At 41.0% G+C, this 13627-nt stretch overlaps 1 protein-coding gene across 1 annotated transcript in view; it reads right to left on the reverse strand.

Moving 5' to 3' along the window:
- The window catches only part of SHTN1 (shootin 1), a gene marked incomplete at both ends in the record, with an annotated part of 53019 nt that overhangs the window by 17705 nt on the left and 21687 nt on the right, over nt 1-13627 (reverse strand). Inside the window, 4 exons of the mRNA XM_082286581.1 lie at nt 1128-1274; nt 10181-10275; nt 11998-12079; nt 13057-13154. Of these exons, the coding sequence (XP_082142707.1) occupies nt 1128-1274; nt 10181-10275; nt 11998-12079; nt 13057-13154 (422 nt within the window). The remainder of the gene's footprint in view (nt 1-1127; nt 1275-10180; nt 10276-11997; nt 12080-13056; nt 13155-13627) is intronic.

Here is a 13627-nt window from a genome sequence, read left to right on the forward strand (position 1 = left end):
TGGAAAGATTCTTCTGAGAGATGTCAGAATTTTCTGTTATGACCCCAACTTGCTTTATCTCTTCTTCAAAATATGTCTTTAGCTCCAAATTGGTTAAGCTCTACATTGTTCCCTTTCTTTTTATAGAGTTTTTATCACATAATTAGAATTTAATTTCAGAACATTTCCTCATTTGAAGCACGAGAACATTGACATTTTTGTTCTCTTACTGCTTCCACTGACAGGCTCATTATTTAAACTCCCTTGTCTCGAATCATGCAGATGCCAGTGGAATATTATGGAATGGAATATTATGGATTCAGAGGCAGCATTCAGATGCAGAGTAGCAGTAACTTCACAGCTCCCTAAATATATACATTTTGCTCTAGACTTCAAAGTAGCCAAAGATGCAGAGGTTTTCTGTGAACTGGCAATTATTCTTCCAAAATACTCATCTGGAATCATTTGAGATTACACAGTCTCAGTATTGCTGCATGGATGAAATGACAGGAATTGTTTACCTATCCCTAGCATTGCTCTATTACCAGAGTTTTAGGAACAGGCCTCAAGGCTAAAGGAAAGCTCATTTTCAGGCTTTCCTGGGAAGCAATGGTGATTTCTCCCAGTTAAGAGCTTGATCTAGTCCAGTTTCAGAGAATACATTTGTTTATATCCTCTCACCCTACTTTGCAGATTCACCTTACCCTTCCTTGCTCCAGTATGTCTGGCTTTCCCCCATCCATTTGTTCAGCAAGACCCAGACCACTTGTGCACTGCCTCTCACCTCGTGTTCTTTCTTGCTTATCCCTCCAAGACACCCTTTGTATTACTCAATGTCCAAAACATTCTCCTGTCATCTCTTCACTTAATGGAACCTGACTTACTGCTTGTAATTGCACTTTACTGGCACCCAGAATAAAATACTTACCTAAACCAGTGCCTTCGGGCACAAGAGTTCTGTACTCATGTCTGAACAGTGACCCAGAAGAAGGGAATCACAACTCTCTCTGAAATTTAGTTCTTAAATTCCAAGCTCTTACAGGGGATATGATCTCAAGTAATTCTGAACGTAATAAAGACATATCAGTCCTTAAATTCAGGAGGTTTTCAAAGACTTCTGCATGAGATTAAAAGAAATTCTGTTTTACCTTTTGCTGGTGTTGAAGCCTCTCTTCTTCTAATGTGTGGGTTAGCTTAGCATTGTCATCCAAAGCCTTCAACAGCTGTTGATCAGGAGCAGAATTTTGCAGAAGCAACTGACTCTGCCTTTTCATCTTGTTTTGTTCAATAAACATCTGCCAAAACAAGCCCACCCCCAACAAAAACAACAGTCAGGCACAGTCTAATGCTAAAATGGCAATTGGAAAGAAAATGAGATATTAACATTGTGTTAATGTGGTAGGAATAGTGAGGAAGAAGCTGAGAAGGAAGGGGAAAGGAAGTTTGAGAATAAAATTCACAAGAGCTAAGCTCACACTGAAAGGAACCAGGTGTTTGCGGAGAACCACCCACTGCTACACCTCAATTACCCACATGTTGGCAGCATTCAGAATTTAAACACACCTGTGAATTCTGTTTCCTGGAAATGGGAACAATCTGAGCCCCATTCTGGGAGCTCTGCAAAGATTAAAAGAACTCTAGGTGGAAGATAAAGTATCTATGAATTCACAGGCTATCTCCTCAAACACCTCTGCAAGCCTTGGCATAAAGCCCACTTATTTGAGGGTTAGCTGGATATGTGAATGATGGAAATTCATTTCTTCAGGAAATGAATTTCAGTCCATGTCTGTGTAATCAGTGTATGCACTTGCCCTGGGAAAAGGCTTTTCAGGGCAATTTCAGCCTTTTAGTTCTGATCCTTGGGTTCCTTCCTCTCCCCAAGTTATATTTTTCATGTGGCAAATGAATACATTGGGGGAGGGGTGGGCAAAAATCAAAAGGTCTAGAGACCTGACATTGACAAAAAAAAAAATCACACACTTCTCTAGGCTTCACTTAAGAGGTGCAGAAGCTGTCAGCATATGCAGTTTCCCTATGAGATCTGTTCCTCCCAGACTGTTTAGGAACTAGGAAAAAAAAAGCTTGCTTTCTGACAAAAAAAATCCTGGTGTATTTATTCTGCACCTTGACATCTCTTTCAGATAGAGGTTTGCCCCCAGGCAACACGGGCTTCCACTCAGCTGTGCCTGTTCTCAGAGCAGAAACAGGGACTGGGTCATGCTGAGGTTTCACATGAGTGTGCACAGGTCAGCAGAGCCACTTAAGGCAGGAGAGCAGAGAACAGCCTGAGAATGCAGGCACTCCCTCAGACTGCAAAAACACTGCTGTGTTTTGCTGTTGAGCTCAGCAAAAGCAAGGAGGTATTTTAAGAATAAAGTATTAGAAATATACAAAAGTTCCATGATGTCTTTTCAGATTCCCATCCTGTTTATTCACAAACCAAAACTACGGATACAACAAACACATGGTTTCTTCCCGTCTGGTGCTACTGCACTGCCCTGTGATTTATTTCTTTTAATACACTTGGATATTAAACAAATATGAGCTGATGCAGGTTTGTGGCAAGCATTCTTTGCACAGACACTTCAGCTGAGCCTTCCCAGCAAGCAGCTCCCAGTGTAGCTGTGCAGACAGAGCGACAAGGCCACTGACCACGCTGAACTTTTAACTCCCCTCGCAGCCTGCCTGACCCTGCGTGCCAGGAGGAGTCAATTGATGCAGCCCTAATGCCAATAAAACCTGCAATGAACACTCCACTGGGCAAAGCTGTGCCATGGGGGCAAGGCAGCAAAGGACTGGAAGCATTTGATGGAGAGGAAATGATGAACGTAGGCGCTGGTGCTACACTTTGTTATAAAACAAACGGGAACAAACTGCTGACAATGCAAAGTCAAATGTGCACTGGACATCAGCTCTCTGTCCCCAAATTCTGCCAGTCAAACCAATTTATGCTTATGTTATCTTATACTAGTAGGGCTGTGGCAAAACCAGTTCAAAGGCAAGAGAATTTCAGAATCAAAGCTACCCACAACAATCCATAAAGGTTTGCCTTTGTATTGCAACTAATTCATTTAACACTTTATATTCTTAAAAGAAACAGCATCTTTGAACATCATATTGAGAAAGGCCTCTAAGTCACTGCAAAACAACTCAATACTGTCTCAAAGTCTTCTGTGTTCCTGTTAAGTCACTCACAGAAGTTATTTAACCCTGACAGAAACAACCTCTCTCCAGAAGCCAACTTCAGCAAACATCAGAGTTTGCCCACTGCGAACTTTCAAAGCAAAGTGAAAACCTGGATTTTTTTTTTTTGGAATCTGAAAAATAGTTTAACGTGACCAATTCCATATTTTTATTCACCAAGTTTCTGCCACTAAACCCAACCAGAGTTGTTCCAGCCTGAGGGAGCAAAAAGCTGCCAAAACAAGAAGAAATCAAGTACAGCAACTTGATTTCTTCAACTTGAGCAGATACTTCACCAAGTGCAGAAAATTCATATTCACTTTGTTTCATGTTCTTCTGCAACAAAATGATAAAAATCCTTTTGAAGATCTGGATGAAAACTTTTTCCCTCAGAAGCTTTCACATCAAGTCCTGCATTTTCAATTAGCTTTATAAATTGCTTCCATGATATTACAAATATGTTCCTGCTCACAAATATGAAAGTGTCTTCAACACCACCAAAAAAAGTTTCGATTATAAGGTAATGCTGCAATCAACACATGGGAACCAAATTCTCATGGGGAGTCCCATCCATCCCAGAAGTTACTTACACAATTACTCAAAGTGCCAACATATTCTAAGTGGAAGGGACAAAGCCAGACAGGACAGTCTTGTCAAGCAAGATGGTGGTACTGACTCAAAGTTTTTGAGAGGCTGCTCTGTGTGTTTGACACAGGACAAAAAAGACCCTTAAAAATTAATTCTAATTTAAAATTTAAAAAAATCAATTCCTGGTTCAGCAGGGCAGAAACCTGACTGTCTGCAAAACCCTGAATATTAATTAAAGTGACTGCTGAAAGGGCAAAACAGCTACTAACAAGATTATTTGGACTAGGTGGAATTTAACCAATTGATGGATTAGTTCCGACTTTGCCACCTGCTAGACAATTATCTGCAGAGCATCCCAATCAATGCTGGAAACACAAGTCAATAGTGCAGGAATCTACTGAAAACCACACCTGCAGCTAAAGGCACATCACAAAGAAAAACTATTTGCTTATACATATCAGTCTGATTTTTTAAATCTCCCAGCGTTGTGCAAACCAGTTATGTATTTTTCTCTCCCTGAGTTTACAAAGAGAAGCTTCAAAATACAGGAAATCTGGGAGCTGGCCACTTTGCATCAGCAGAGTTTTCACAAGAACTGGGGAGGTGGAAAAAAGGGGGTGAAAATGATAGAAGTTTTTCCCTTGACCTCAGTGAGGCCATACCTCATTCTCAGCCCCTTGCTCCAGCCCCTATCCAACAGAGCGTTCACTGCAGCTGTTTTTTGTTTACAGCAGGACTGAAAAAGGAATTCTTCCTCATTAAAAAAGTTAGAAAGCAACTCCATTAGTGTCAAGTCCCTGGGAACACCGATCCTCGTTCAAACAAGGCTCAGGATAAAACTGGATGCTTTCCAACCAACCCCTCTCCCAGGAGCAAAACAATGATAAAGGAAATTCTTTAACATCCATGTGTGGCTATACTTCCATCTATACATCCTTTGGGCATTTGCTGTGAGCAATAACTTTTTTGTCTTAGTTACAGTTTGAAGGGATAAAAATGTCCCAATACAGCAAGTGTTGTTCTAGTAGGATAATCAATGGTTGCATAAAGTAAAATAAAAATCAGTGGCATGCTGTCCTCTATAAATAGAATAACAAAAGGTAAGTAGCAAGGCAGAGTCCAACTTGGGAAGTGTCAAACAGAAAAGAGAAGATCACTCAACTGAGCAGCTGGTCCTTATTTCAATGCTCAGCAGCATCGCCCCATCCCCTCCACAAGCTACAGAGGAATTAGTGAGTCATCCTCACAGAGGGGTAACCATTTACATTGGTCACAGTTTGCAGGAGCTGATGCCTTTTGCATCATGTGTACCTGAATCTTGTGTTCAGACCTCAAGTAAGTCCCAAGGGAGGTAGGATCAAGGTACTTGTATCTCCCCAAAAGAACAGGCTGTTTGAAGGATTTTATGTGAGGGGGATGACACAGTGATCATGTCTGATTATGGCCTGACAGGGCACTAAGTGGCTCTAAATTCAGGATTACAATACAACTCCAGGTATGGTTTTTAGTTCAATGGCTATTCAGGAAAAAAAAAAAAAAATATATATATATATACACTCCTTTAGAGGAGTCAAAGTCTAATTGAGTTGGATTTTCATACGGCCACAGAAAAGTGAGCAGTGTGACCATGAAAAAGGACATATGCATACTATGGACAGCCAACAGTCACTCATGTAGATGATTCGTAATATTTCAGACCAATAAAGATACAACACAGTTGGTTTTAGTTACCTGGCTAATTGCCAGACAGCTTCTGAAGCAACTGTTTTTAAAGAGCTACAAGCTGCAGCACTAGGAAGTTTTGTGGCTCAGAAGAAGAGGTCTAATTCACTCAGAATGGGAGAATTGGAGTAGATGAGTTAAGCCTCTTTTTTGTCCATCATTTGCTTCTCACCACAGAGGTGCTTGGAGCATGTACTTTTGAGTGTGAGCAAACTGAATTCCCATCAACAATGTGACTTCCTTAAAAATGAAACATTGTTTACTTTACCAGCCTGTTGTGTAAAAGGGTTTCTCAAACTACAGCACTCATTCTTTACTTATGAGGCATAACTGCCCAAAATACAGGGGAAAAAATAATCTCCATTGTTATTTATTTATTTCTTCATTTCCTGCAGCTTTCTTTCTGTCTTGGTAGAAGCATAGTAATACATTCTATAATGCTCACAGCCTTACAGCATTTAGACACCATCTAATAGATTCAGAAGTAGATCATACACCTCATGAAAAAAGAGGAAACATCTTCACTTTTTTTTCCCCCCATAGATTAATTGCCTGAACAAAAAGAGATGGGGGGAAAGAGAAAGAGACCAAAGAGTTTCCTAGAGCATACATCTCTTACCATTCCCCAAGCCTCTTCCTGGGAAAAAGCTTGATGAAACATATTAGCATTAAATCGTGCTTCAAAAGTGGTAACATCCAAGCTCAGGAGAATTCAAGTACTAACTACTTATCATGTCTCTTTAATTATTAAATCCAGTTCAGTCAGCTGGACTGAAAATTAAGTACTTTCAGATACCAGTTCCTGTTGCACTAGCCTTGGCAAAGCACAGAGTGTGGCACTTGTAAGCAAGGAGTTGCTTCTCAGTGCTGGTTCTGAAGCATCCACTCACAAATGTAACTTGTTAATGCAAAAGTCCTCACAAATTAACCCAGAAGGTCACAAACACATCTAAGGAAGAGTTCTTTGGGAGCTCATGTCATCAAGATAACTGAACTCATTGCATGCAACCTCATGAGTAGTGCAGACATTTGCTAAGAGTGACAATGATTTTCTTTAAGTTCACAGCCACCTTGTATCTTTCAATATGGGAAGACTGAGTTGCAGAGTCAGTAAAGTCCGCTGTGCACTGGCCCAGGCATGGGATGCAGGTATTTTGAGAAAAAACAAGTTAAATGCAAACATTTTGTTGTGCAACAGTTACTTAGAAGCACAAACAGCTGTAGGATGGTGTAAGCACCGAGCATGGGACAGAAAGTCAATGGAAAGATGAACGATGGCACATTAGAGATTCACTGAATTGTTTTAATCCATCTGGATCATAGTTCCTTTGAATGCAGCCTTTCAACTTCTCAACTGCAAACTGTTTTACAGGTTACCACAAACACTTGAGAACCACTTTCTTTTCCCAGTTGTGCATTTTGAGCAAAAGCCTGCGCTAGCCTCAGAAGTGAAAGGAACCCCAACAAACTGCTCAGCAGTTTGACACTTCATTTCTATTTGTCCACGATACAGAGGACAGGAAAAAAACCATCTCAATGTCAACTTTGAGAGCACACTGCTTCTTCTCCATGAGGTTTCCAGAGAACTTCTGGTGCAAGGATTATCTCCACACCAGCATACATTAATAATAAACTGTTCACTTGTGCTGGTTTTGGCTGGAAGAGTAGATTTTTTTCATGGTAGCTGGTTTGGGGCTGTGTTTTGGACTTGTGCTGAAAACACCATTGATAACAGAAATGTATTTTCATTATTGCTGAGCAGTGCCTACATAAAGTCAAGGCCTTTTCTGCTCCTCACCCCAGCCCACCAGTGAGTGATCCAGGGGTGCACAAGGATCTGGGAGGGGACACAGCCAGGACAGCTGACCCCAACTGCCCACAGGGATAGTCCAGGCCACATGGCATCATGCTCTGCATGTAAAGCTGTGGGAAGAAGGAGGAAGAGGGGGGACATTCAGAGTGATGGTGTTTGTTTTCTCAGGTGGCTGTTGTACCCAGTGGAGCCCAGCTTTCCTGGAGAAGGCTGAGCCCATGGGAAGCAGTGAATTAATTTCTTGTTTTGCCTTGCTTTTGTGTGCAGCTTTAGCTTTACTTAGGAAACTGTCTTTATCCCAACCCATGAGTTTTAACATTTTAACTTCCAATTCTCTCCCCCATCCTATCAGGGGAAGGTGAGCAAGTCACTGTGTGGGGCTGAGTTGCCAAGCTAGGCTTAAACCACAACATCGCTTTACAAAATACTGCTGCAAGGCAGGATGTATGTTTAATAAACCACTTATGCAAGATTATTTGGTTAAACTCATGAGATTTTTATATCACTAAGAGTTTCAATCTGCTCCTCACACCGTGTTCTCCTGCTCTTGGCTTGCTTTGGCTGCATGTATTGTATTTTGCTCCTCTTTGTGGGAGAGTGCTTTTCAGGGCTACCTCTACATTATTGCAATGGCCTTCAAGATACTCTCTGCCTTCCTTTGTTTTCTTATAAACTGCTCCACAAACAGCTGAGAGATCTAAAGTGTCTCTTAAAACCTGACACTAGAATTCTGGTTAAGCTTGCCAAGATTCCTGTGTTAACAACGCTGTTTTATTCAGGTAGGTACAGATTTTTCCATGCCTCCGCCCCTTACACACTCTATTTATTTAGTTCTTTTATGCAGATTCCTGCACCTTTCACAATGGATTGTGACTCACTTCAAACCCTCTCTCCTCTTCCTTCCCCCTCTCCACACCACGGCTGACAATATTTACTCAGTTTCTTTAGAACCTCTAAAGAGCATGAATTCTAATGTTTGAAGTTGGATCACTTTTGATTAATTAAATATATATTATGGTGGTGCCAGCAGCATGACTATAATTAAAGCTGTACTGGGTTGGTTTTTTTTTTTTTTTAATCAAAAGCTCTGATTTTCAAGTGTTCCCTCACTCCTATATGTGCCTGCTCCCTCCCTCTCTTGCTCCATGTCTCTCCTCTCCCCCATCTGTGCTCGCTTCTGCACACAGGCTCACCTGCCCATTATCTCTCAACACCTGCACTCCCAAGTGCTCCTTAGCTGTGGAAAATCCTCCTCACCTGTCAGAAGGGCAGGAGGCCAAGGGCATCCCTCCAAAAACCAGCCCCCAGCAGCCACTTCCCTAGTCCCTCCCATGGCAGCCATAATGCAAAGACAGAAAATGAAGCCATGCTATGGAGAAAGGGAAAGGGGCGAGTCTGAATGCATGGGCTAACCACACCATGAAGGCAAAATTAAGGTGGTTCAGCCCCTTGGACAGACAATGTGTCCACCACCAAACAGGCAGCTCCACAGTTCTGTATTTTACTGAGCTAAAACACATATTTAGGCTGTTTGAGACATCTCAAACACTAATACAGGACACTAAGAGGTACCACTCTTCAGCTGCAGTGACAGCCACGTTACTTGGAGCCTATTTCCTATTTCCTTTCTCCAAGTGCTCCAAACGAATCAAGAACAAAGCACTGAACATGCAGTGTTGCCCTTTACTCAAAGCTCTTCCTTCTCCCAACACTGCACAGCTTATCACAACCAAGCACTGGGGCTTTTGCAAAATCCAAGGGAAAATCCAGCAGAAATTTTGGTTTTATAGAGACAGAAAACAGGCGGCTAATGAAAGCAAGCAGAAAAGCCCTGAACACCCTTAGCATTATCCAAACACAACTAGTGTAAGCACATCCTAGAAAACTTAGCTCTCAAAACACAGCTGTGACCTTGCAACACAATCCATGTGAGAGGAAGCTCACACAGCCTCACTCGAGCAGAAAGCTGCGCTGCTGTGGATGCAGCGGTGGCCCAGAGCCTGTCTCTAATGTCTCAGGTCACTCAAGGGACATCATCAGTGTGAAACCAGGCCAATGATAACAGGTTTTTTAAGTAATTTGAAATGCTGGTTCCCCAAACACTAATCAGCAATGCCTTTCTTGTCATGTGGTCATGTATTTTAGAAAGCTTTCTAAAAATCTTTCTGAGCAGCAAGATACCAAAGGAAGACAAGCAGGTACACAAATGGAAGAATAATGCAGGCCTGAAGTTCACTATTATATTGATTTCATTTTGGATAAGAGGAATTTATGGAATGAAAACCTTCAAGTGAACAGTTACTGACAGTCTGCACCAACAGGGGCCCATATTCTGTAAGAGGCAACAACTAAATTATGACAAAATCCAAGATATATTTGTTTGTAAATAATCAGCATCTCTTTGGTATTGTACTTAAGTTCTTGCCTGTCAGTTTGCTTTTCAATTACAAAAAGCATTTTCAATACAATCTTTCAAAATGAATATGTGTCCCTCAACTAATACTGTATTATTGCAACACCTTTTTTATGAGTCCATATATTCTTCAGGAAAAACACAGTCTTCAAAACATATCACTAGAAAGGCAGCTAATCCCTCCCAGATCCAACAACTACATATTCCACATTGAAATACTGTGGCTAACTAAGCCCATTATAAATTTAAAGCCTTGCCTTGAAAAGGGACATAGGGTAAGACTGCATGAATAATTCCAAAGTGCTTTATAAATGCTTGTTGAAACAGTAAACCCGTTTTTATGGATGAAATACAGATGTTGGCTAAGTCATATGTAGGGCTGGGTGAGAGCTGGGAATTGAAATCAAGTCATCCAAGCTGATAAGGTTTTGCCCAGTTACCATGTCTTCATTTTACCAGATCCCTTTTCCTTGACAACTCACCTCTTGTGCAAATGACTCTGCTTTCTTACGCAGGTTCTTTTCCAGCTCAAAGTTTACATGAAGCTCTTCATATTCCTCTACTGCCAGCACAGACACTGTTTATAAGAATAAAACAAGATCAGAAATAAAAGTGGAACAGATCAAAAGAAGAACTACTGTTTGATTTACCCAGATAAGCTGCTGTTCTCTAGTACCACGAATCCCGGACTGACAGCATGACCTAGTTTCACATTTCCATATACAAGTCTTCTTTGCAATATTTTCTTAAACCTCACCACACATATGCACAATTACTGATCTTCTTAATAGAGTAATACTCCCCCTCCTTTTCAGACTCAAAATCTCCAGTAACAGGCATTAAGTACCACAGACCATATTTTGCCTCTCTTTGCCTCAAAAGAGCTTTGCTGAATCTATCAAGGATTATGTTATTCTTGAGGAATCTGTATTTGTTTACCTGGTTTGGAGATGAGCATAACAGTTTTTAAAGGTAGGTACAGTCAGTGGTAATTTAGACAGTAGGATACACATCCCAGCTCACCTGACTCACAGAATGATGCTAACTTAAAAAAGCAAATAAGCAAAAACCAACCACACACACAAAAAATAGCCAACAAACTATGACACACTTAGAAAGACTTAAGATAAATTCATCAACTCTGACTGAAATGCACTGAGTGCACAGCTCCAACAGAGTGCCACATAAACACAGGATACAGGAGGTATTGAATACTTTGCTCGCTCATTTCATGCATACAAACAAATCTTGCTTTAATTTAACTCTTCCTTCCAGGAAAACAGGCACATGTGAAAACAGAGGTTGTTCTTTTGATAATGCTTAGAAAAAAGAAAAAATTTCAGAAAATTTTCATCTGCCACACTACCCCATCAAAAGCTTCAAGCTAAACTGTTTCATCAACTGTTCTGAAGTTTGGTGTTGTAAGAGCCTTCAAGTACTGCCTGTCATAGGCTTAAGCAATGCAGACACATGGAAGGGGTAAGAGATGGACACTTGGAGAAAGCTTACAGGATTTGCCCTACTATATCTCAGCCAGACCCATTGTCTTCCACTTCAGAAAAAAGTGAAATACCCAGTGAGGCTTTTTACCAAACAATTTTTAATTTCTTAAGGCTTAGTAAGCAACAAGAGGAAAGGTCAGAGTAATCCAAGGCACTAAAACCTTTTCCCTCTCCTCTAAACTTCTTTGGGGTCAACTATTACTCATGTAGAAGCACTGACCTTCATTAAGCAAAAGCTTTCCTTTTCTGAGCCGTATCTCTTTTTAGACTTTCCCTGCCCTGGCTTTACCTGTCTTCTCTTTCCAGTAAAGGAAAATTTCTGATTTTCTTTCATCATTTGAAAATCACACCTCTTACATTCTAGCACTCCTGCCTTTTTCTCATCATCCTCTGAAAATAAAACAAGTTGCTCCCAAGTCTTTAGACCTTCAAAATTATAAGCTGCGTCCCAACTTAAAGGAAGACTGGTGTAATTATTAAGGAAAACAGGAGATAAAGGTTCAAACTCCATCTCTGTGAGGGACTGTGCTCCTGCCCTCATTTGCTATTTGTGTCACACAGGAAAAGTTTTCCTATTCTCACATAACACCTGCTATTTACATTGTCACATTTGTCTGGAGTACAGAGAGTCTGGCACAGCCCATGTGTTGATGCAGTGCCTGCAGCAATAAGGTCGAGTGTCAGATCTGGACCACAGTCACTGTTCTGTAATCTACTCTTTGTACTGCAACAGAAAAGCTCTGAAGCTTCTGCAAAGGATGTAGCAAACTCTTAGAGAACCTGCTGTGGCCACACACCTCTGTTACATTTCTCCAACAGCTTTTGTTGCTTATTAACTTCGGTTGTCAAAACAGCCTTTTCTTCTTTCAACTTATTTACCTAGAAAAGTATAAAGAACACATCAAAAACAAGAGCATTTTAGTTAACGGCATAAGGCATACAGCACATACATAATGCAAGCAGTATTTTGCTGTCAGTAGTTCTGTTTCCTAGGTTTGGCTTGATGCTGGGGTTTCCAGCGGGATGGAAAGCATTTTTACTCCACCTTACAGATGTTATAACAGATGTCATAAAAGGGTTATGAACTAATCCTCCCATGGTATGTTCCAGTCACAGCTGCAAATATAACATCTCTGGAACCTTTCAGGATCAGGTGCCATAGCACCTGGTTGAAATATTACTTGACTGTTTGCATTTTAATATAGTCAGACTCCTGGGGGGTTTTTTTGGGTTTTTTTTTTCTTGGTTTTTTGTTTGTTTTTTTTTTCCTGGGCTCTATTTATTGTCCAAGTGCAGTCAGCTGTGTCTTTCTGAATGCAAGTGTTGCACAGACAGGAAGAGCCACTAAGTCCTGATTTGCATCAGTACATGGCTTATCCAGTTTCCAAGCAGGAATGAAACTCTGCTGGCTTGAAAAGCCAATTTGCTGGTCTAATTACCATGACACAGCACTGCCAATGGCTAAACTTAAGGATATACTCAATGAAGTAGCACCAGTGATTAAACTACAGTCCCACAAAAGTATTTCTTACACATCTATGGGTTTAAGGAAATCCAAAGAAGCTGCAGGCTGAGAAGGGTGAGGGGCTGTCAGGAAGGGGAGGTGACAGTTGTAATATGGGCATTAGAACAGATCAAGCAGACAAGGAGAAGTCATGTGCCAGCTACAGTGGCAGACTGGACTGTGACGTAGAGGGTCCCTTCCAGGGACATGCCCTAAGTGATCCATCACTGGCAGGACTTGAGATTAGACAGTATTCAATTAACTTCACAACTGAGCATTTTTAGCAGAATAAGATACAGAAAGTACCGACTCCACGCTAACATGGTCTCGCCTTCCATGGTACAATACATACTTCTTCAATTACTTCTGCAAGTTTGCACCTCAGGTTTTCCAGTTCAATGGCCAAGGTCTTCTTTTCCTCATGAACAGATACGATTTGATCTCGCAGCTCTGCAGTTTGAGGAAGGAAATGAAGAATATATTTTATTCGAAAAACAACAACAAAGGAAATGTCATGGCAGTGCAAGTAGAGCTGAGTATGAAACACCTGAACTATGTATCCAGCATCAGTTGTAATCAAGAAACATCCTCAATAATTTATGAGCTTTGCATAAGTGTCAAGTAACAGATCTATAACTGGGCCACAGTCTCAGATTTACTCTGTTGAGGTAAGCTCCTTGTTCAGTCCTGCTGTCTTTATTTGCATTCTGAATGATTCATTTCCTGCTATAACAGGGCCAATCCTGCCACCGCAGAGTGTCCTCAGTCCTGCTCAGGAGACTGTCACATCACAGAGACTCTGGTATGGGGGCAGCAGAAAGTAATTTTTAAGAGGCATCCTTTAAAACAAATTAATGCACTTCCATTCTTTTTGGATCGTGAGTTCTTGTCACAAGGGAAATAAACAAAACAACAGGCAGTTA

The sequence above is a fragment of the Coloeus monedula genome, assembly GCF_965178545.1.
Source record: "Coloeus monedula genome assembly, chromosome: 8".
NCBI lineage: Eukaryota > Metazoa > Chordata > Aves > Passeriformes > Corvidae > Coloeus > Coloeus monedula.